Source organism: Nycticebus coucang, chromosome 11 (assembly GCF_027406575.1).
Source record: "Nycticebus coucang isolate mNycCou1 chromosome 11, mNycCou1.pri, whole genome shotgun sequence".
NCBI lineage: Eukaryota > Metazoa > Chordata > Mammalia > Primates > Lorisidae > Nycticebus > Nycticebus coucang.
The window spans coordinates 74,559,805-74,583,564 of NC_069790.1; the positions used below are offsets into that span (position 1 = coordinate 74,559,805).

At 33.6% G+C, this 23,760-nt stretch overlaps 1 protein-coding gene across 5 annotated transcripts in view; it reads left to right on the forward strand.

Moving 5' to 3' along the window:
- FAM185A (family with sequence similarity 185 member A) overlaps window positions 1-23,760 on the forward strand; it is a 63,140-nt gene that overhangs the window by 1,046 nt on the left and 38,334 nt on the right. For all 5 annotated transcript variants that reach the window (XM_053608551.1, XM_053608554.1, XM_053608552.1 and 2 more), the window contains exons 2-5: window positions 2,187-2,296; window positions 6,426-6,518; window positions 11,564-11,702; window positions 19,487-19,528. In XM_053608551.1, coding sequence (XP_053464526.1) covers window positions 2,187-2,296; window positions 6,426-6,518; window positions 11,564-11,702; window positions 19,487-19,528 — 384 coding nt within the window. The remainder of the gene's footprint in view (window positions 1-2,186; window positions 2,297-6,425; window positions 6,519-11,563; window positions 11,703-19,486; window positions 19,529-23,760) is intronic.

A 23,760-nucleotide genomic window follows, 5' to 3' on the forward strand; every position in this document is an offset into this window, starting at 1 on the left:
AAAATTATTAGGTTCCCAGTTATAGAAATGTTACACATGAAATGGACACATGATATGGAATAATCCACATAGAATAATATTTATGGAGCTCCTTGTGTTTTCCTTTGTCACTTTGTCATTTGCAAATTGGCTTGTTTTCCGAAGACTGGGGTTCTAGATAGTCCATTCAGTGACATGGCAGTCCATCTACATTTCCCCCAGCTCACAGAGTGGGAGTCTGTCCCCAGATAGCCACGTCTCTAGAATGTGGACATTCTAACCTGGACCAAATATTTGATTTCAAGTAGACACCCATCGTCTTACTGATGTTTCCATTCTCTGTGGCCTAAGTTCTCCATCAGTACCAAGACTAGTTTTTTTAAATTTCAAAGTACTGCTGGGGTACAATGTTTCTGGTTACGTAGATCACTTTTATAATGCTTGAGTCAGGATTTTGAGTGTGCCTGTCACCTAGAAGTAGCAAGCTTTGGAGAAAAACAAATAGTAAGACTGCCAGGAAATTTCAGTAATAATACCTGCAAGAAGATATGTCTGCTAGGTGTTTGGATTCCATGTTACTTCCCAGATAAAAGCCACTCGGTATACACACTTCTCTGGAAGGGCTCCTCCCTGGGGCTGAACAGAGGGATTGAGGATGCATCCACCACTGTCTGAAAATACCAATATATTGTGAGATAGAGAGACCACATTCACATAACTTTTATTAGAGTACATTGTTATAATTGTTCGATTTATAATTAATCTCTTGCACCTAATTAATAAATTAAACTTTATCCTAAGTGTGTATATAGAAAATAACAGCATATGTAGGGTTCAGTACTATCTGTAGTTCCAGGTATCCATAAGGGGTCTTGAAACATATTCCCCTCAGATAAAAGGACATTACTGTAGTGTTATTGCCACCATTTCAGATGAGGGAATTGAGATATAGAAAGTTTCATAATGCAAATATTTATAATGGATGAACAAACAGAAAAACATGTCTTCGTGAAACTGAACACTCCCGTGGGGGTAGATCAAGGAATATGCCTTCTCGCTTAGGTGTAGAGTGTTGGAGCTGGGATTTGAACTGACTGGAATCTGTTCAACTACTATGTCTTATTGCTTCTTAACTTTTAAGTGGCCTCGATGAATGAGACCCTGTCCTCAAAATTTACCAGTCTGCAGGGGGGAGGAAGATTTACCTATAGTACAAAATAGGCAGAGTACTGTGTTGGGGCAGAGCCAAACAAAGTTTATGGCAGTACAGGTGACAACGGATAGTATGTTTGCTAGTGATTCCAAATCTCATTAGTTTTTCCTTTCTCTTCTTAGAGCCAGAACTCCATTTCCAATATACTATTTCCATGCATCTATTCCACAGGCCCCTCAAAATCAACTTAATTTTCTTCATACTCGTTTCTACAGTTTGTCTATTACCTGTTTCAGTGAGTGGGTGAGAATAGCATTAACTAACACTTTTTGTCTAACCTTAATATCGATACCTACTTGAGTAAGGACAGAATATCTTTAGAATCTGTTCCCTTCTCTCCATATCTAGCAATGCCCCCCTCTTTATGTGAATTAGGTATTAAATGTCAATATTTTAATTTTTTTTGTATAAAGATATGCTTAAGGTTATGCCTTAAACTAACAGCCAAGGATGGCTTATTTTCCAGACTTTCTTCATATAACACTGTTACTTACAATATTGTGGTTTTACTAGTATTTATTAGGTTATTCAAAGTTGTTCCTTAAAAAATTACTTCCTACACCTTGTGATATAACTGCTTGGGGGATATTTTCATCATTTAGTTATGAAAGGTTAGAGATAGGATTTGAAGACTTGAGTCATGATTGTATATACCAAAGAAACTTCCATGATCTTCCCCAGGAGTACCTATAAGAATTGCAGTTTCTTGCCTTTATTTTCCATCTATGTTATTTTCTCTCTTTAGAGAATATGGGTCACAGAAATAACTGCTCTGTATCTAAAACCTAGCAGCCTATTGCATTCGGTCCTTGCTGTCATGGCAAAGACCCCTTACTTTTAGACAGAGACTGTTGATAACTATGCTCTCTCCAGGATTCAGAAATATTGTGAAAATAACTGAGGAGCTGTTTTTCTGGGGTGCACTAAAATGCTTTGGAGCTCATTTGCTATACTACTAACTTGGTTTTGTTTGTTTGTTTTTTTTTACCTCTAGGTTTGAATATCAAGTCATCAGGGTCTGGCTGTGTAAAAGTTGAAAATATTGAGTGTGATGATTGCAAAATTGAAACTGAGCAGGGGACCAGCATCTTGCAATCTGTTAAGGTATAAGCATTTTTCTAATTTTATTTCAATTTTTTTAAACCCTTAACCTATGAACTGTAGTATCAAACAAGAGAGATTATTTATTCTATTTTTCAGAATATTATCATTTATTTGTGTCTCAGTAATTCTTTGCAAAAATTTTGCCTTGAAATTAGTTCTGGTTTGAAATTACAGAGGTTGTAGCAACTTTGAAGGTTTCACCTTGTATTTCTTAGGTTTCATTTCAAAACATATAGTGAAACTACTAGCATATTCAAGGTAATCTGAGATCTTATTAAAGAAATTTTAGTTTTTACTAATGATTCTCTTCCACTTATTAAAGAATTAAGAAAAGTCTTTATGTAGTATAACTGTGCTTGAAATATTTAGATTTAACCTTAATTACATGTTTAATGTACCAACTAGGTCATTACTTAAGGACTAAATAGAGCAATTTGTGCAAAACAACAAATAGCTCATCTTGTTTTGTAATTAGTCTTTTTATATCTAACTTTCTTAAAATAACATTGACCTCAGCTATAAATGATTTGAAATGTGTCTTTAATAGGCTCTAATGTAGTGTTACTCCTACCACTTTCGGCATTTCCTTAGTCAAAACACAATACTTTTATGAATTCTGATACATGTGATTTTGTTGAAGTGAAGTCTGTTATCTTTGCTTTATAATTGCAAAGCATTTTCATTTTTAGATTTATAACACTAAATTAGAATAATTAATTTGATGCATTTTTAATTCTCATATCATGGGTTTTTTTCATCCATTTTTATTTGCATACCTCCCTTCAGCATTTGTCCACACATGAATCATTTCAAACAAATTTAGTTGCAAAAACATCATAAAAGATTGCTATTGTTACTCATCCCTTTAGCAAAATGGATTGATTCAGGTTCCTGTTGTAAAAGATAGTATTTAGAGTATTATCGAATGAAGACTTGGAGTTTGAAATTTCCAGTTTCACAATCAAAATTAGAATCTTTTGTACTGTTCTGTCTCTTTGCATTCATATTTTGACTCATCTGATAATTCTGAAAGCTCTTTTCTCTGTCAGTTTTCTTCTTTTTGCCATTATGGGCATAAGATAAAAAATGATTTTTCAACTTTGGCACTTTTGACATTTTGGGGTAGGCAATTCATTGATGGAGGGGGCTGTCCCATGCAGTGTAGGGTGTTAGCACCATCTCCAGCCTCTACCTGCTAGATGACACTGGCATGCTCCTCAGTTAGGACAAGAAAATATGTCTCCAGACATTTCCAAATGTTTTCTTGGGGACAAAATCACCTCCAGTTGAGAAACACAATACTAGGCAAATTCATCATTCTTCCATTTTCTTATTATTTTAGTTTCTTTTTTTTTTTTTTTTAGCATAGGTGGGAATACTTGACAAATAATGATGAACTAACTCCTATGATGATGACATAGCAAAATTTTACAGGACATATGAAAAATAAGAACACTATTATTCCATATTGTACTTTAGATTTATAGGAGTCCAGTGGACTAATAGAGTAATTTCAAGATAGAATAAGTTTTGTTAAATTTTTTTAAAGTCAGTAGGTTTTTGTGTTCATTCTCTGAATTCTAAGGGAAAAAAAGTAATGAAATATCAATCTTTACAAATAAAATAGCTCAAAAAAGAAGCTGAAGAACAAAATTGGGCTAGTGGATTGGAATGATATACTAAGGGTTGAGAGAATTATTCTTGAGATTTTAGGATTTAACTGATGTAACTTCACAAATGGTATAATAGCTGGTTTAAGTAATATATATGGTGCAATGTCATTACCTTTGAGTTAGTGATCCCCTGTTGATGTAAGTTTCTCTTTCACTTATTTTCAGGACTTGAAATGTTGTGGATCTATGTAATAGAATTTTATAGCAATAATAATAACTACTGTTAATGAGTCCTTATGATGAACCAGGAATCTTAGCTAAGCCTCATCTAATCCTTGAATTATCTCCATTTTATCAAGTAACATGTAAGAAGCTAGGAGACACCAATATGTTGAGGAAACTTGAGTTCACACAGCTAAAATAATTGAGCTGGTGTTTTGTTTTTTTTATTAATTAATTTTTTATTAAATCATAGCTGTGTACATTAATGCAGTCATAGGGTACAATGTGCTGGTTTTATATACAATTTGAAATATTTTCATCAAACTGGTTAACATAGCCTTCATGGCATTTTCTTAGTTACTGTGTTAAGACATTTATATTCTACACTTAGTAAGTTTCACATGTACCCTTGTAAGATGCACCATAGGTGTGGTGGGTTTTGACCTCGAATCTCCTGATTTCCAAGCTCATGCTCTTTTCACCTTTTTTATTGTTCAAGCAAAATGTATAGCAATACCTCATTTATTCAGTATCCATAGGGAGTAAGGTAAATAAGTTTTTTAGGCAACAAACCCTTAACTAATTGAATGCCATAAATTTGCATTTTTTTAATGCAGTATACTAATTTTCTTTTCTAAATAATTTCTGATTTATTTAAATATTTACTTTAACTGTTTGGTTTTATATTTACAAAATTTTTCTAATCCACTTCACATTTTAGGAGAATTAGATAACTTTAAATTATAACAGTAGCTCTTAATGTTTTTGAACCTTAGACTGCTTGGAAAATCTGATTGTTGTCTCCTTAAAAAAAAAAAGTGCACATGTATATGAAATTTTGTTTACAATTTTGTAAAGTTTCACAAAGTTTCTGGAAATGCATATAAGCTTGGTGAAAAATGCTTGATTTAAAAAACAACAGATGCTTTAGGGATAGTTTTCCTAAAGTTCGTCAATTATTTGGTTGCTAAAGAATTTATTTATTAAATATAATTTGACTTCAGGCTCATGTGTCTGTGGGCATGAAATAATTTACTATGCTATAATACAGTTTGAGGGGAGGTGTTCAGAGAGAGTCTCACTCCATCACTGCATTTAGAGTGCAGTGGCATCATCATAGCTCACTGCAACCTCTTGGGCTCAAGAGATCCTCCTGCCTCAGCCTCCTGAGTAGCTGGGTCTACAGGCATGTGCCACCATACCTGACTAATTTTTCTATTTTTTGTAGAGATGAGGTCTTGCTGTTGCTCAGGCTGGTCTTGAACTCCTGACCCCAAGTGATCCTCCCGCCTCCACCTCCCAAATTGCTAGGATTATAGGCATGAGCCACCGCACCTGGCCTGTAATATAGACTTTACAAGAATGATTCGTTTTTCTCTTTTCACTAAATTTTTTGAAATTTATTCCTGGGCTACTTTACTTAAGGTTTTACTGTATTTTCTCTAAGTAAAGGAACCACAAACTTATTCTGAATTCTTGTTTCCTACTTTTTAGACACTTCTCTGCAGTTGCTAATCATGATACTTGTGAGTTTGCTTTTGTTATTTTTCTTCTTCTGCAGCTTCTGCTATTTACTTCTCCTTTATCTCCTGTGATTATAGCAGAACTGAAGATACATGTAAAGGTTAAGGGAAAATAGATTACTGCAAAAAAATAGGTGAAACATCTAATGGTTCACATACAATTATAACGTATTTCTTACTGTGTTCAAGTGTGTAGGACAGCTCTTTTTCTTTCAGAAATTCTAGGTTCTTTCACCCTAGTAAAGTTATTTTAACCTTCTGAATCTTGGATCTCTTCCTTTGTAAAATGGAAAAAAAGGTAATATCCATCTCTCTGAGCTATTGCGAAGATTAAATGATAGTTTATGTAAAGTAGGTAACATTGCATCTGGTCCAGAGAAAATGCCAAGTAAATGATAACTATTAACTGTTATTAGTAATGATGAGCATTAATAATAATGAATAGTAACTGAGTCTCGTTGTCATTCTCATCATCGTTAATATTTAGTTAGCTGGTCATGGTGATTTTTGATTTCTAAGCCCTTCTTTAGTGAGGTTACTGAAAGACCAAAGAGTATCTCTTCTTTTTCCCTCTGAGTCCAGGTGCCTTATTTAGTCCTTTTAATAGCTACTGATATTTTTTCCTAGTTGATGTCTATTCCAGACAGTGACTTTCTATTTTCTTCTTTTGCTGCATTATTACTATTAATAAAGAAAGGTTGAAATGTTTCATTAGTATAAGTCAAACTTATTATTTTTTTCTCTACACGTATCTTTGTATTTATCTTTCAGAGTCAAAAGTTACATGTTCAGACAAAAGGAGGCAACGTGATCTGTCTGGGAACAATTTATGGAAATATAGATATTCATGTATCACATCAAAGTGTAAGATTAAAACTTTTCCTTTTTTTACTAATGACAATTTTGCTTCCATTTAGCTCATAGAGTGGAGAGGTTCTACAAAGCTTGTGGTGTAACATTCCCCTTTTAAAACATTGTAGTTCATTTATAAATTCAAACATGAAATTGAGGTGATTAAATATTATACAATTTAAGTTTTAGTTTGTAGTTTAATACTTTTGACAGTTATTTAGTTCCTAATCTGGAGTCAATAAATACCTAAATGCTTACTGTTTAATTTTAGTTCTAAAGAGATTTTTGTTTTTATGATCATAGATTAAAATAGGTCATTAAGTAATATCACCAGTATCTAAATTGGATTTTTCTTCTGCGTTAGTTTTATTTGAGTATTTTCTAAGTCTTGTTACCTGGCTCCTAGGCAAGTTTCAGGCCTACTTTCTTCAATTTTTCCCACAAGGTGGCACCATTAGATAATTTACTACTCTCCAAAAGCTCTTTTTTGTGGTGGGGAGAATGGGGGTCAGGATTTTTAGTAGTTACCTGGGATGGGAAGATAGTTTGTATTTTTTAAGCAACTTCTTTTGTTGCTTTCTATGATTTAGCATAGTATTAAGAATAAGGGTGTAATTTTGGAAGTCCAAAGGCAAGAGGATCACTCAAACCCAGGAGTTTGAGGTTGCTGTGAGCTGTGATGCCATAGCACTCTACCCAGGGTGACAGAGTGAGATTCTGTCTCAAAAAACAAACAAAGAAACAAAATTGAAACTTTTAAAAACGATATCAGTATTGTTTTAAATCTTTGAGAAAATCTAAGCCTCCTTTTATTTTACACTTAATGTAATTTGCAGGGATCTGTTAAATTTGCTAAATTCTACAGTCAACTTTATTCTCAGATAATGGATAGGGAAGAGTTGTGAGTATATCTTGTAGGTAAATTATTGTTGGCATAATTTTAAAAAATAGATTATAAGTATTTCTACAGTTATTTTTATTTTCCATCACCTTTCTCTTAGGACCTCTGGAAGGCTGTTTAAACCCAAACATTTTAATATACCCTTTAAATTAAGCTAGGAAAATGTTAGAAGGCACCATGTGGCCTTCTGCAACAGCTCTTTTGAGGTTATGGCATTTAGTGTCACTTCTCGGATAGTTGTAGTCTTGGAGGTACAAGAGGGAAATTGGATGAGTTTGTAATACCTTCAAATGCGATTCTTTATATGATGGCTAATGTTACTTGAAATGACCTATGTTACCAGGATATTATGTATTTACATTCAAATATAGCATGAAAGAATTTAAATCATCTCTCAATTTTTTGCTGTTTTGAATGTTTTGGCCACTGTTTCCTCTCATTAGTTATTTATTTGCTCCAACTTTTATGGTTTATCAAATATTCATTTATTCCTGCTTTCTATTACACTAGTTTATTTCTTGCCTGATTTTTTTGTGATGTACTAAATAATCAGTCTAGATATGTTTTCTATTTTTTATTATAGTGTTAATTTTTCATGTGTATTTCTAAATTTTTGATTGTTAAAAATAGTAACTACTTATAGAATCTATTAACCTTTAATATTAATATATAACTTTCATAGGAATGTGCTTTGAATATTTGAGAGGCAGCCCAGTGAATTTCTTAAGAGCACAGAATTGAAAACCAAACTACCTGTGTTTGAATCCAGCAACTACTAAACTCTATAAATTCAGACAAGTTACTTAACCTCTATGTGTCCTTTTTTTAACTACTAAACTCTACACATTCAGACAAGTTACTTAACCTCTCTGTGTCCTTTTTTTTGGAAAATGGGATAATAGTAATGGACCTACCACAGAGGGCTCTTACGAAGATTTAAATGAGTTAATATTGGTGAAATACATAAAACGTTGTCTGGCACATCGCTAACTTTAATATAACATTTATTGTGGTGGTGATGATGATAAAGGTAAAGGAATCACAGGGGAGAGTACTTTCCGGAAGGGAAAGTAATTTTTATTTGCTTTGGATCCAGTTCTGGATCTACCATTTAACTTCCCCGACACTCAGTTTCCTTATTCAGAAACAGAGATGGTAATATTTGTTTTGTCTACTCGACAAGATTGTGAGACTCAAATTGTTATTTACATAGATGTTTTAAAATTCTATCCTTAACTTCAGTATCTTAAATTTAGTTTTATAACTTAAGGTATAGAAACCCATTTCGAATCTGACTTTCTGGTGAACTAGTGACAATGTTTTCAGCTGTCTTCTCTTAGTCTGGGCTACAAAGCCACAGGACATCCGTAGACTTGGTTTTCATTATTTTTAAGAAGTATAAATAATATAAATATTTATAACTAAATTTGTGAAAATTTTTCCTTTTATGAATAGAAAAGAAAGTCAATTTATAGTAAAGCGTCTGTCATGAAGGTATTGATTTTGGGATCTACTTTTTGTTCTTTAAGTAGCTACTTCTATTAATAAGCAAGCTATACGGTTTCATCCAGAGAGTTTATTTATGAAGCGTTTTTCCATTAGCATTGATGACTATAAATCATAGCCTCAATATTTTCCTGTAAACTGTGGTATCCTAAGTTTGTGTTAGTTAGAATCTGATACAGTGCATTATGTGTGGGTACTACTGAATTTTTAATTTCTTTGAAATTAATTTAATGGAATGATTGGTTCGAAGTAACCATATTGTGTCTGGGGGAAGGGTTTTGTGGTTTCACTCGCTTTCATTTGCTTTGGTGGAGCAAGGGAGGATATTTTTCTAGCTTTCTAAAGAGTAAGAAGATTTAGCGTTTAACGAACAAAGTAAATTTGTTCCTTATAAGGAGTATTGTGATGGCTTTAGGTGGTTATGGGAAGAGTCTCCTCAAACTGCGGCCTGCAGGCCACATGAGGCGGTGTGATTGTATTTGTTCCCGTTTTGTTTTTTTACTTCAAAATAAGATATGTGCAGTGTGCACAGGAATTTGTTCATAGTTTTTTTTTTTTAAACTATAGTCCGGCCTTCCAACGGTTTGAGGGACAGTAAACTGGCCCCCTGTTTAAAAAGTTTGAGGACCCCTGGATCAGAAGTTCCCTTTGCAAATTTAATTAAGTTTGAAATATTCTTTAAAAATTTATCTTCTGGTGTTTCCTAAAATAGCCTCATTATCTATATAAGGTTGGAGGATTCTTATTTTGTTGCCTGCTTTATGGAAATACTCAGAGAATTTGAAACCATGAGCAGAAAGCAACTTTTCTCAAATAACTTTGAGGATAATTTTTTTCAGGAATTTCATATCTTTTTTTTTTTTTTTTTATTGTTGGGGATTCATTGAGGGTACAATAAGCCAGGTTACACTGATTGCAATTGTTAGGTAAAGTCCCTCTTGCAATCATGTCTGGGAATTTCATATCTTTATTATAAAGCTGAGGAAGGCAAAACGTTTGTACTTTCACAAATATGAATATAGTTGAAATAATCTTTCTTTGACAGATTTATTGAAACTAGATTCAAAGTAAAAATTCCCATTGATTTATAATTAAAACAAAACTTCAATAGATAAGCAAACAGGTATATATTATATACTTCATAGTTAAGTCCATAAAAAGAGCATTATATACTTCAAATCCAGAAGGGAAAGTAATTTTTATTTGCTTCCCATAAGAACATCGGGGTACTTTGCTTTCTCTTTTATACATTTGTCTTCTCATATTTTAATATTCTTGAAACTCAGTTCTTAATAGATAACATCTTGAACTCAACAATTTTTAAGGGACACATTTGGAGTGGAGGATACTGATACCAGTGGTGGAAAAACAGTGATGCTATTTCTGTAAACACCCCGGTGCACTATTTGAGATTTGAAGTTTTTTCTGGACAAAATTATGGCCAGCTTTCCTGGTGATTACTTTATATCAACAATTTTATATCATACTCACTTTACTTATAAAACATTTATTTAAAACACTATAAAGATGATTGGAATCCTTAACTAGGTATCTTCATTTTACACTGTGAACAATATTCACAAATAATACATGTGAATATTTTAGGAAACACCAGAAGATAAATATTTAAAGAATATTTAAAGATATTGTGATGCCTATTATCTATTATACATTTTCCATGGTAAGCAATATTTGACACCTATTATTTATCTATTGTATACCTAAATAGATATGGAATTTTGGTAGGGAAACTTAAGGATAAATATAAAATTCCTTCCATTTATTCAGTGAAAAGCTACTGTCTTACTAAGTGGAAAGTGGAAAGCTTCTAGAAATAATAGTATATTCATTACACACAAGGAGAAAAATGACAGCTCAACACAAATAAAATATGTGCTAAAATTCGCCTCTCCTCTCTGTTCATGATATAAATAGCATTAACAATAAAACAAATTTGAAATAGAAGAGATCCTCCTTAATCTGATCAGGAGTATCTAAAAGATACTTGTAGCAAACTCATGCTCTATGAAGTGTTGTAAGTTTTCCTTCTGAGAACAGGAGTAAGGTAAGGATACTTGGTATCTCAGCACTTCCAATAGCTGTCTTCCACCATTGAACAGGAGGCCTGAGCCAGATGGTTGAAGCAAGAAAAAGCCAGGAAAAAAGTATTCCTATAAGGATGGGAAAGGAGGAAATGAAACTATCACTGTAGACAATATTTATGCATGTAGAATCTTTTTAAATGTGAGGATGTTGGATTAAGATCAAATATGAAATTCAATTAAGATAAAATGAAATTCAATGAATCCCCAACAATAAAAAAAAGATAAAATGAAATTTATAAGGATATATGCATAATAGCACTTAAATATATCAAATAGGAATAAGTCTAACAAAAGATCAAGAATTTTATAAAGAAAATACCTAACATCTATTAAGAGAAATCAAACAAGACCTTAATAAATAGAAGGATATACAAGGCCTATTCTACAAAGAATGCATTATTGCTCACAATCTTGTAAAGAGTCAGTAAAGTGATTATGCACTAGGTAACTTTTTATGTCATTATCCACTGATTCCAATGATATAATTTTGCCTTTTTACTAGTCTTTGTTTTATAATGAACTGATTAGGGTCTTTCTCTTACTAGACCGTGACCATAGATAAACTGCAGGGAAGTTCTGTTACAATATCAACTGAAGATGGTTTGCTGAAAGCCAAGTATCTTTATACAGAATCATCATTTTTGTCTTCTACTGCTGGGGATATTACATTAGGAAGTGTTCATGGTAAGCTGACAAAGGCCTAATATATCTCAGACTTTCCACACAGCATACATTTTAAGAGATGACTCTCTATAGTTGAAAAAAGATCAGGAAACTGGTCTTCAAAATGATTAATTGCAGACTAACCATCTTTTTAAAAACCATAAAAATAAAATGACTCAAACTAATTTAATTTTATTTTGGCAAGAGATTGAATATTATGCTGTTATGTATGAAGCCAGTAGATTATTATTCTGGTTTTTAATGCATTTTCTTATAATAAGAAATAGCAAGGAACTATATGGAGAAAACGAAATAAAAGCAGTATTAGGTAAAGATAGATTGTAAGTGGTTGCTTTTATGTTATGACTGGAAATCTACGAGTTAAATTAATGAAACATTTGGGTGGTAGGCGGGGAGCAGTGGCTCCACCTGTAATGCTAGCACTCTAGGAGGCTGAGGCAAGACGATCTCTTGAGTCCAAGAGTATGAGGTTGCTGTGAGCTATGATGCCATGGCAATCTACCAAGGGTGACAAAGCGAGTCTCAAAAAAGAGAGAGAGAGAAAGGAAGGCAGGAAGGAGAGAAAGAGGAAGGAGGCTGAGGCAAAAGGATCACTTGAGCCCAAGAGTTTGAGGTTGCTGTGAGCTGTGATGCCACAGCACTCTACCCAGGGCAACAGAGTGAGACTGTCTCAAAATAATAATGATAATAATAATAATAATAATAAAACATTTGGCTGGAATCTAATTACAACTAGCAACTAGGTAATACTAATTTTGGTTAAAATGCTTTGTGTACATTGGTACTGGCACCAGGTTCTCTCAACACCCTGTCATTTTTACTTTTCTTTGATTAAATATCCTCTTGTGAGTTCTAAAGCATATGTCTGGAGACAAGTAATATCACATAGTCAGTGTTTGTATCAGTGAAAGAAGAGAGTATAATGGTGAGGTGATATGGCAGAAGGCATGCTGGTGTTCAATGTCACTCAGCGACTGCTTCTTAAACTTCCACAAAGCAGAGGATTCCAATCCAGGTATGTTTTCTGAAATATATACAGATGGAATTGAGCATCACTGGTCCTGGCAAGAAATACAGTACATACATATCTGCTAAATGCCTTTTAGGCTATATTCTAGGAAGTCTAGACTTGGACGTTTTCCACGTGTAGTCCATTAATTTCACATCTAGACTAAAGCTGAATGTTAGTTTCTATACACTTTGGCAAACCCCCCAAATTTAAGTAGTGAGCACAAACTAGATGATATTAAAAAGCATTATTAGTGCTAGCCATGCCGTACAGCAAATTGGTAAATTGTCTTCTGGTTTAAAAACAATTCTTTAAAAAAGTATTTAAATTCTTGAAATAATTTGTGAGCCTCAAATTTATGGTTAAAGCTCAACCATTCTTGCAAGGTGAAGGTATTAGTTAAGCCTCAAAAGGGTAAGTAGAAGTAGAGCTCTATCTTGACAAAGCAAATGGTTTGTAACTTACTCACTTATTCAATTTTTATTCAGTTAACCATGGAATAGATCTGGTAATTTGGAACTCTTCACATTTTAAAAACGACTTTTATACAAGCATTACATTTCTAACTGTGGTGATCATAATGAAAAATACTATACTTAATCTATTTAGTAGCTTTTAGTGGAAAAACAATTTCTTATCAAATCCGATATTAACATCCGCAGGAAAAACAGCTCCATTTTCTACAGTGCTTTATACACTAAATCCATTGCTTTTTAATTTCTTTGCTTTAAGTTACACAAGAACTGAGTTTATCATTGATAGTGTACACAGCAGTTAAACAGGTGTACTTTTTTGAAGCAGTCACCTAAAAATCTGTTACTTAAAGTGAAATGGAAACAAACTTCTAGAGATAAAACTTAATTCCTTAGGCTTTATAAAGCCTTTTAATATTTATTGACCTTCACTATGAAGTCAAATACCATTCCCGGCTGGTTTAAACCTCGGTCCTCTTCTGTACTATTGTTTCAGGTTGGGTTTCCCTGAAAGATGGAAATTACAGTGCATCAGATTTACTAGGGGGGTATCTTGGGGCCAATACCAAGTAAAGGAAGGAAGCTCCATTTCCATGGGAGAAGTTGAACTGTGAAGCAGTTTCAGCAAACCCAATGGGGAGCTCTAAGGCTGTAATGGTCCCTCAGGGTTGTCTCAAATTGGGGTGAGAGGTGCTGGACCTTTCTGTCCCTGATCATTAGATACAGGCTGTGGTGGGAAGGAGTGTGATCTTGGGCCAAGGTGTCTCTCTTCAACTATTCAATTCCTTTTAGTAGTACTTCCAACAGCTGGGAAAACAAATCCTTCAGTTATGAGGGGGATCTGGATAAGGAATTATAGCATCCACTACAGTTATATTTATTTATTCATTGAACACATCTATTATAACTACCCCTGTTTGCTAGATTTCCAGACAACAAGAAAGTTGGGCAAGAGATGAAATCAATCCTTAAAAAACTTTCACTATTGTGGAAGAATTGAGTGTCCATTTCTTCCTTATTTCCTCAGTCACTACTATCTCCATCGGGGTGCTACCTCCCACCTCATTTCTAACTGCTGTCCCTTATCACCCTGCCTCGGTGCAATGCTCTCTTTTGGCTATTTCTCAGATCCCCTTTTGTGATACTAGTACAGCAAGCAGCAGGAATAGAGGGAGGGAATGTTTGATCCGGTTTCAGATTACAGTTATTTTCACAGAAGTAACTGTTAAACAGCTTACATGTTGTTCAGCTCTGCCTTCTCCATCTAGTCTTTGGCCCTCGCTCTGCTTTGGTTTTTGTGTGTACAGAGAGAAATAAGAAAGAAAATCCCTCTTCATTTCTAATCACACCCCAGTGGCTTGACTTTTTCAAATGAGCTTCAGACAAGCCTAAGTGTCCTGTGTCCCTCTCCCATATCACCTTTGTTTCCATCCTTGTCTTAAGGGATTGTGTGAACATGCTTTTGGAGTCTGGAGTTCAAGGGTGGGTTGGGGATAGAAGAGCAGACAGCATTTTAGTCCCACATCCTGCTGGGTGAGGATATTAGAGTCGTGACTGGTGCACTAAGTTCCCACATTGTGGAGGTGATGTCTCCCAAGGATCCTCCCAAGCTGGGACTCTGAATATACATTTCAGTGAATTCTTTGTTCTAAATGCTGATGGTTATATTACGTAAATTAGGTATATATTTTGGCTATATTTAAACAAGCTGGTTTTGGAATCTTAAAACCTGTTTACATGAGAAAATATGCTGCTACTTCTAAATACCTGACTGACAGAAAATGAACTTTGAAAATGTAGGCATTCTAAGACCTACTTGTTCAGGATTTATTTAGTTTGGCTTCCTTTTTAAAGCAAGGCTTAAACTGTTTTTTCCTGCCCAGGAAGAGGTGAAAAAAATCTACCATATAAATGTTATTAAAAAAACCATTTTTACATAAATATAAAGCAATAAGTGTCTTTTTGGTAGATTCTGCTAGATGTATGAGTTTGGAGCCCTTGTGCCAGTAGGTGGGGGTGGTTGGTTGTTTGAAAGCTAACGTGTACTGAGGGCCTAAATTGGCCAGTCCTTTTCATTTAATGGACAGTTAGCTGTTTACAGATGAGGGAGACAAGAAATGCCTAATTGTTTACTCTTAATTGAAAATTATTCAGTGGAATAGCAAGGATTTGATTCTGGTTTCTTGATTTCCTAGGAGATGTTTATAAACAGTATTTAAGCAAATCTGTGTACACGGCCGCAGTGAACTTCTTGATTGTGACTGCAAAATCCCTTTGAGGGCTTCCTGGCTCACTCTAGGCAGATGGTGTCATCTGTATTACACAGACAAACTCTTTCAGCTCTGTTCTGTATTGTAAGCTTCTTGAGTTTCAGGACTATTTATTAAGTCATATGACATCTGATGCCCTGGCATTCAGGGACTGGACTCCTTCCATTAAAGCAACGTTGCTATCTTAAGTGTATGGCGTCTAAGGCACCCATGAAAGGAAAATAGGTTATGAACTTTTTCTTCTCGGTATTTTCTATTTGCTTATATACCCCGATGGGAAACTAACATCTACTATGTTAGTGTTGAGTACTTAGAAGGGTGCTCCTTAACAAGGTGAAGGGAGCAATGTATCTTTCCTGGCCTTGCAAACTGATTCCTATTCATGGAGAAGACACAAATATATCCTAAATGATTTTTCAAATGGAATTTTAAAGTATAGTTTATTACATTTTCTGGATACAAAAATGAGTACACTAATTGTCTGGTCATATTTATTATTTGTAAATTTGGTTGAATCATGCCTGTTAAGTATGTGTGCTTTATATACTAAATAAACTAGTTTATTCATTGACTCAAATACTCACTGTTCTGGCACTAGGGATCTAGTGGGGAGAATAGGTACTTACATAGTTTGTGTTTAGATATAAAATTTTATGACAGTTTACTATCTTGATTTCCTTCTAAATAATCAAAAATTAAATTTGGTTTTATGTGAGGAATATTTTATTATATTCTATGTGAAGAATATTTTATTATATTCTTATATTTGAATATTTATAGTTTTTATAGAATTCTATATATAGATATGTAAATATATACATGTACTTATATATATTCTACTAAATATATTTTTTAAATATAAGTTTAATTTCCTGGCTCTTTTAGAGACAAAAAAACAACAACTTCCTTAAAAAGGTTTGCTGAGATTGGTTTTATCTATAACACATAATTGTTTTTTTGTTTTGTTCTGTGTTTTCATAATTGTTTTTTTGTTTTGTGTTTTTGGTTTTTTTGGAGACAGAGTCTCACTGTGTCACCCTCAGTAGAGTGCCATGGCTTCACAGCTCACAGCAACCTCAAACTCTTGGGCTTACGCGATTCTCTTGCCTCAGTCTCCCAAGTAGCTGGGACTGTAATTGCCTGCCACAACGCCCAGCTATTTTTGTTGTTGTTGTTGTTTTTGTTGTTGTTGTTATTGTTGTTTAGCAGGCCTGGGCCAGGTTCGAACCCACCAGCCTCAGTGTATGTAACTGGCACCCTAATCACTGAGCTATGGGTGCTGAGCCTACAACACATAATTTAAACAAACTAATTAGGTTAATATGTAGGGTATCCATGATAGTTGTGAATTTTTAAACTTATGAATAAGTTTAGGTTCTCTGGGAACATACGTCAATAGAAAAATTGCTAAGTATTAGTTCTGTCACTTTCTCTGTACTTCAAAAGTCTTTTGTTCCCAAAAGACTGAATAGTATATACATGTTTAAACTTTTCCTTAAATAACATCTTCTGAATTTTGGAAATTTTTGCAGAAATAAAATACATTAACTATGTAAACACAGGTTATAACTTTTAATAGCATGCAGAATTTCACTAAGAACTGCCCTAATTTGCCTTAATTAGGACTCTTAGTCACTGGTGAATGTATAAATCTCCCTCATGAACTTATAAGTCAGAAATAATATTAAATTTTAAAACAAAGAAACTTTTATCAGATTAAATAGATGTTTTCATGAAGTTCATGAAAATACTTTATTGAAATTCTAGTATTTCTTCTTAGGTCTACTGTGAAGTTTTGGTTTATCATTTTGATACTTGATGTTGAATTTGAACATGTTAAACTTCTTTATATGAAATCTTGAAAGGAATTGCAGCTCTGTTTCTAGTGCAGACAGTGTAGGTTTTTCAGGATTAAGACATCTGACACAAATATCAGTATTGCATACAGTATTTGTCCTCAGCTCAGCTCCTTGGAGACAAAGACATGGCTCTTTCCATAAAGATGATGTTGCCATCTTCAGTTTGTGGCTTCCAAGCTTCCAGGAAAGGAAGTGATGAGAGCACAGAGGACCATGCAAGAAGTTTCAGAAGCCAAGCCTAGGAGTACATACATTATTTCTGCCCATAGACCTTAGACAGAATATTTTTCAAATGGCTGAGATATGAGGTTGGACAATTAAGCCTGCAAATTCATCCTAGAAAAAGTGCTACATACCTCATTGCTGAGCATCAGTATGTCACCTTCGAGGCACTCCCCTTGGAAAGCTATGCACCAATGTCAGCACTGTTTATTCTGTCTGAAATGCTGTTCCCAGTTTTTTAAAAAAACTCATTGACTTTTAGTAATCTTTCAGCACTCAGCTAAAGCATCCTCAGCCCATCTCTGGCTTTCCATTGACCCATATATTTTTTCCTATTTATAAAATGCTCAAGAGCAAGGATCATGCTTTATTCATCTCTGTAGTCTTAGAATTTAGCACTGTGGCTTGCAAATAGCCCTTTCTACGTCCTTCCCCTCCAAGGGAAAAGAAAAACACAACACAAAAGAACTTAACCTTTAAGAATATTTGATTGCTGTGTTTGGATTATATGAGTATATGTGCTGTTTTAACCACAATCACATTTTTTTTAGTGAAGAAAAAGAAACCAATGTTTATCTTTCTTTTTTTATTTTCCGTGGTGGTCAAGGGCAGCTTTATTTATTTTTTTTTTCAATGTTTATCTTTCAATTGATTGCTTGTTTCTTTTTCCTCTGACCATGTTAGAATGAAGGGTTACTAACTAAGAAAAACTATATTTTCTCAAATACTGGGATTTGTGGAAAAGTTTCATAACTTGAGAGCAATAGAAATGCGCATAGTTATTATGGACCATATGATGTCTGCTTTATTGGCCAGTTTGCATGTGATGGTGAATCTATATTTGCCACATTTGAAAATTGGAAGAGCATGTACGGAACACACCAATGAAATAACATTTACTTAACACATTTCACAGGATCTTCTCAGTCTTGTAACTTAATGAGACTTGAAAATAATTTTATGAGTTTCTACTCACAAACCAAGTTTTTATTTCTACATACATGTACCCCTTGTCCATATACTCACTTGAAGTAGGATGGAATGTCAGACCTCGAAAGGAAATTTTGCACTCAGGCACATCTGACTGCTGCACAAATGAATCAAGTTCCTTTTTTGCATTTTCCCAAATAATTGATTCATGTTAGTATTTATACAATACATGAATAAGTTTATCTTACATTAATTCTGAGACCAAAGTTATTCCTTTACTTTTTAGTGCAGTTTTGGGATTATTTTAGAAGAGGTAATATTACTACCTACATTTTGGTGAGATGAATATTAATTCCTGAATCCAAGAGTACTACCACTTTTGGTATTAGAGGAAAGGAGCTGGGAAGAATCGTTGCAATGTCCAGTACTTGTCCTGGGAAATATATTTTCATTGAAAAATGGAAAGCTTTGAATTTTTTTTGTTAGTTATAGTTTCATATAGTCATTATTCGTACCCCAAAACCACTTTAACTCTTGGTCCAGATTAACTACTTTAATCTAACAGAAAGACATGGCAACTGAACTGAAAAATAAAAGTAATCATTTTTCCACCCAATATTAAGTGTTTTTTTGGCTCAAAACTTGGTTTTATGTGGTCTGATAAATACATCAATGTATAGTAGATTCATTTGAGTCCTTTTTTTCATTTATGGGTTTTAGAAGTATCATTTTTCCTCTGTGTTTCGAGAAGCATGGTGATTTGTTTTATAGTTGTGCTATCAAAGTTTTAGATTTGGGAATAAAGGAAAGTTTGCATAAATGCTTAATTAAAGCTAATTGTTTCAGAACTTCAACTAAATCTCTAGGTGGACTTGTGATACTGAGAAAAATTGCCAACAATAATAATAGTTATGAAACAGAATTGTAGTTATCGAACCAGGTTTTAGGTTTCTGTATAACAGTTCATTTCTAGATTATCCATAATATATAAAATTATCTTTTCTTTCTCTCTCTTTTACAGGTAATATAACATTACAAACTAAGATGGGTAACATCACAGTAGGTATGTACTAAGCTGCTTGTTGGTAAATTTTGCCCACTTTTTAAAGTAGTTATATTTGTGATACTTTATTAGAATAAAGAAAGTGTACAGTTTAGCTAATAAACTTGACAGGATCCCAATTTGCAAGTCAAATATAAGCAGAGCCAATGTACAAATATGTATACTCAGAGAAAATTACTTGAGGTAGTATTAAGAAATAAAATATGAATTTGTTGAGTTTTTCATATATCTATGTAAGTCTTTGAAAGAAAGAAAGATATAAATTATGTCACTGTTTCTTGGTCCCAAAATTGTGTTAACATTTGAAGACAGCCCTGAGTATGCCAGTAACATGCTCAGCGTGTATTTATTGGGTGCCTACAATGTGTCTGGGATTTAGGTATGGATTGGTCAACAAGACTTGGTTTCTGTGCTCAGAGACCTCATCATCTTTGAATGCTAGGAAGAAAATCACAAGCATGTAAATGTCAAATGGTGATTTCATTTCATGATAAGTGCAATGAAGAAGTAAGCAAGGGTAATGGGATAGAGATGGTTAAGCAACCATGGATGGTCTGGGACCAGGGGTTGGGGATTTGAATTAAGGTCAGAATAATGGGAAAGAGACATGTAAAATTCTGGATGCAGAGCTTCCCAGATAGAGAAACAGCAAGTACAATCTTGAAAATGGAAGGAGTTTATCGTTTTTGAGGATGTAGAAGGTTTGGGGAAAGTGGTAGGCGATGAGGTAAGTCAGGTTGGATCTTAGAACCTTGTAGACATAGTAAGAATTGGAACTTTATTCCAACTACAGCAAGATGTTAGTAGATGAGGGATATAAAATTTATATTTAAAAGGGCAGTCTCACTGTTATTTTATAATATACCAGATTGAAATCAGGCCACTAGAAAGCTTTATTTATCCATTTTCCTATTGATGGCCAGCTGGGTTATTTCTAATTTGGGGCAATTTTAAATAAAGCTGTTAATAAACCTACTTATACAAGTTGTTTTATGGTGGATGGTTTCTTTTTCCTCTTGGTGAAATATGAAAGTATAGAATTGCTGGGATGAGCAGGTAGGTATACATTTAATTTTATGATAAACTGCCATACCTTTCCCCAGAGTTCCATTTTATACTCTTATCAACAATATATGAGAATTCTGGTTGCTCCAGATTCTCACCAACATTTATGATTGCCCGTCTTTTAAATTTTACCTATCCTGGGATGTAAATAGTGGTATATCTATGGTATTGATTTATATTGATTTATCTTTCCCTAATGACTAATGATGTCCAGCACTTATTCATGTGCCTATTGGTCATTAGTATATCTTCCTTTTTGAAGTTTTTGTTTAGAGCTATTGCTTGTTTATTTTTCAGTTGGGTTATTTATATTATCAAGTTGCAGGATATTCTCCTATTTTTTTTCCTAGCAGCTTAAAAATTTTTGCTTTTACCTTAGATCATGTCTAATTTTTGTATTAATGTGAGTTAGGAGTCAAGGTTTCCTTTTTCCCACATGGATATCTAGTTGTTACATCACCATTTGTTGAGGAAAACTTCCTTTTTCTCATGGATTACATCAGTGTCTTTTCCTAAAATCAAATGACTGTTTAAGTATGCATCTGTTTCTGCTCTTTCACTATGGATTGATTGGCTTACTTGTCGAGTCTTTTGCCAAAGCCACAATATCTTTATAACTATGATTTTATATAATAAGTAAATCAGGTAGTTGAAGCCTTTTCAAATTTCTTTTTTTAAGATTGCTTTGGATATTGTATGTCCTTTGATTTTTCAGTCAATTTCTACCAAAAAATGCAGTTGCATTTGTATTCGAGATTGCAGTGAATAATTGAATCTATAGTTCCATTTGGAGAAAATTCACTCTCAGCAACACTGAGTCTCCTAATTCATGGACATGATATAACAAGGTGTCTGTCCTTGTTTTATCTGGTGTTACATTTTGGTAATTGTTACTTTCAAGGAATTTGTCTCACTTACATTGTCAAATTTGTTCATGTAATGATGATCCATAGAAGTCTGTTGTTCAGTTTTCTGTCTTTCTTTTATTTATTTTTTTGACACAAAGTCTCACTTTGTTACTCCCCAGTAGAGTGCCATGGCATCATAACTTGCAGCAACCTCAAACTCTTGGGGTCAAGTGATTTTCTTGCCTCAGCCTCCCAAGTAGCTGGGACTACAGGCACCCACCACAATGCCTGGCTATTTTTAAAGATGGGGTCTTGCTCTTGCTCAGGCAATCCACCAACCTTAGCCTCCCAGGGTGCTAGGATTATAGGCATGAGCCACTGCACCCAACCTCTCAATTTTCATATATTTAGGATTTTGCTAGATCTCATTTTTATCGATTTCTAATTTAAATAATTCCATTCTTGTTAGAGAATGTACTCTGATTTCAGTTGTTTTACACTTATTGAGACTTACCATCTGGTATATGGTTCTATACTGTGAATGTATCATCTGCCCTTGAAGTAAGTGTGTTGTATTCTCTCTCTCTTTTTCAGTCTAGTTGTTCTGTCAGTTGCTGAGAGAGGGATCTTAAAATTTTTTCAACTAATTCTGTCAACTTTTGAATCTCTGTTATTTAGATATTTATATAAATTGTTAAAATTATGTCTTCCTGATGAATTAACCCTTTTCTCACAATGAAAGGCCCTTCTTTCTCAGATAACATTCCTTGTCTTGAATCTACTTCATTGGATAATGATAAAGGCATTCTTATGTTTACAGTTAGTGATAACAACAGTACTTTTTCTTTCTTATGCTTAATGTTAGCATGGCATATCTTTTTCTATTCATTTATTTTCAACTATCTTTATGTATAAAAACCGTTTTAGAGACAGCATTTTTAATTTTTTTTTTTTTTTTTTTTTTTTGTGGTTTTTGGCCGGGGCTGGGTTTGAACCGGCCACCTCTGGCATATGGGACCGGCGCCCTACTCCTTGAGCCACAGGGGCCGCCCTAGAGACAGCATTTTTAAAAATTCATTTTTTTCATTGGAGTGTGTAGGCATTAACATTTAATATAATTACTGATATGGTCTATCATTTTACTGATTTTCTTTTGTCCCTTTTATTTTTGTTGCTTCTCTTTTTCTCCTTCCTTTGTCTTCTTTTGCATTAAGTGGATATATTTTTGAACTCCATTTTAATTTTCCAAGAGGCCTATTAGCTATACCTTTGCATAAACTTTTAGTGGATATTTTAGTGATTTCAATATGCAAACTTAACTATTTACAGTGTACTTTGAATTAACATTATGCCACTTCATTTAAAATATATGCATTTTCAATCACATAGATCCCCTGTCTATCCTTCATAGTATAAGCTGTCTTATATGTGCATATATTATAAAACCCATAACATGATATGATTTTTGCTTTACATTGTCAGATGTATTTGAAAGAATTTAAGAAGGGAAATTTGTTTTATATTTACTATTTCCAGTGTTCTTCATTTCTTCCTGAAGATATGAATTTATAATCAGTATCATTTCCTTAGCATTTTTTTTTCAATTTTTTTTTTTTTTGGTTCACCATTATACAAATGAGGAACCTTATCATTTCTTATAGCTCAAGTCTGCTAGTGACAATTTCTCTTAGTTTTCTTTTATCTAAAAATATATTTTGCCTTCTTTTTGGAAGGATTCTATCATGAGGTATATAATTCCTACTTGATTTTTTGCTTTTTTCTATACTAATAAAATGTTAACCAGAGTAAAAGGTAAAGACTAGAAAGATGTCTGCAAAATATATATATTCACACATACACATATCAATATGTAGGTGTCTGGTGTGTGGGGGGGAGAGAGAGAGATGAGAAGAAAGGGAATAGTCAATGGGAACATGGATAAACATGAACAAGCAATTTGTAGGAGAAATGGTATGCATATACAGTGTTACACTACTTTCTTACTAATGGAAAACAAATATAAGCAGTCAAGACTTAAAATGTTGATAATATCTACTGATATTAATAAGGTTATGGTGAAACAGAGGTTCTTATAAATTATTAGTTTAAGTCTGAATTTGCTCAACCATATTTTAGGACAATTTGGAAATGTATGTCAAGACAGAAGTATGTACATTTACTTTGCCCCCTCTTTTAGAAATCTATCCTAAGGAATAATCTGGTAAGGATATAAAGATATATGCTTAATACATCTCTTTGTTTGTAATGATGGTGCGCATTTTAATTTGTTCCCACTAAGATAATAGTTCAATACATTAT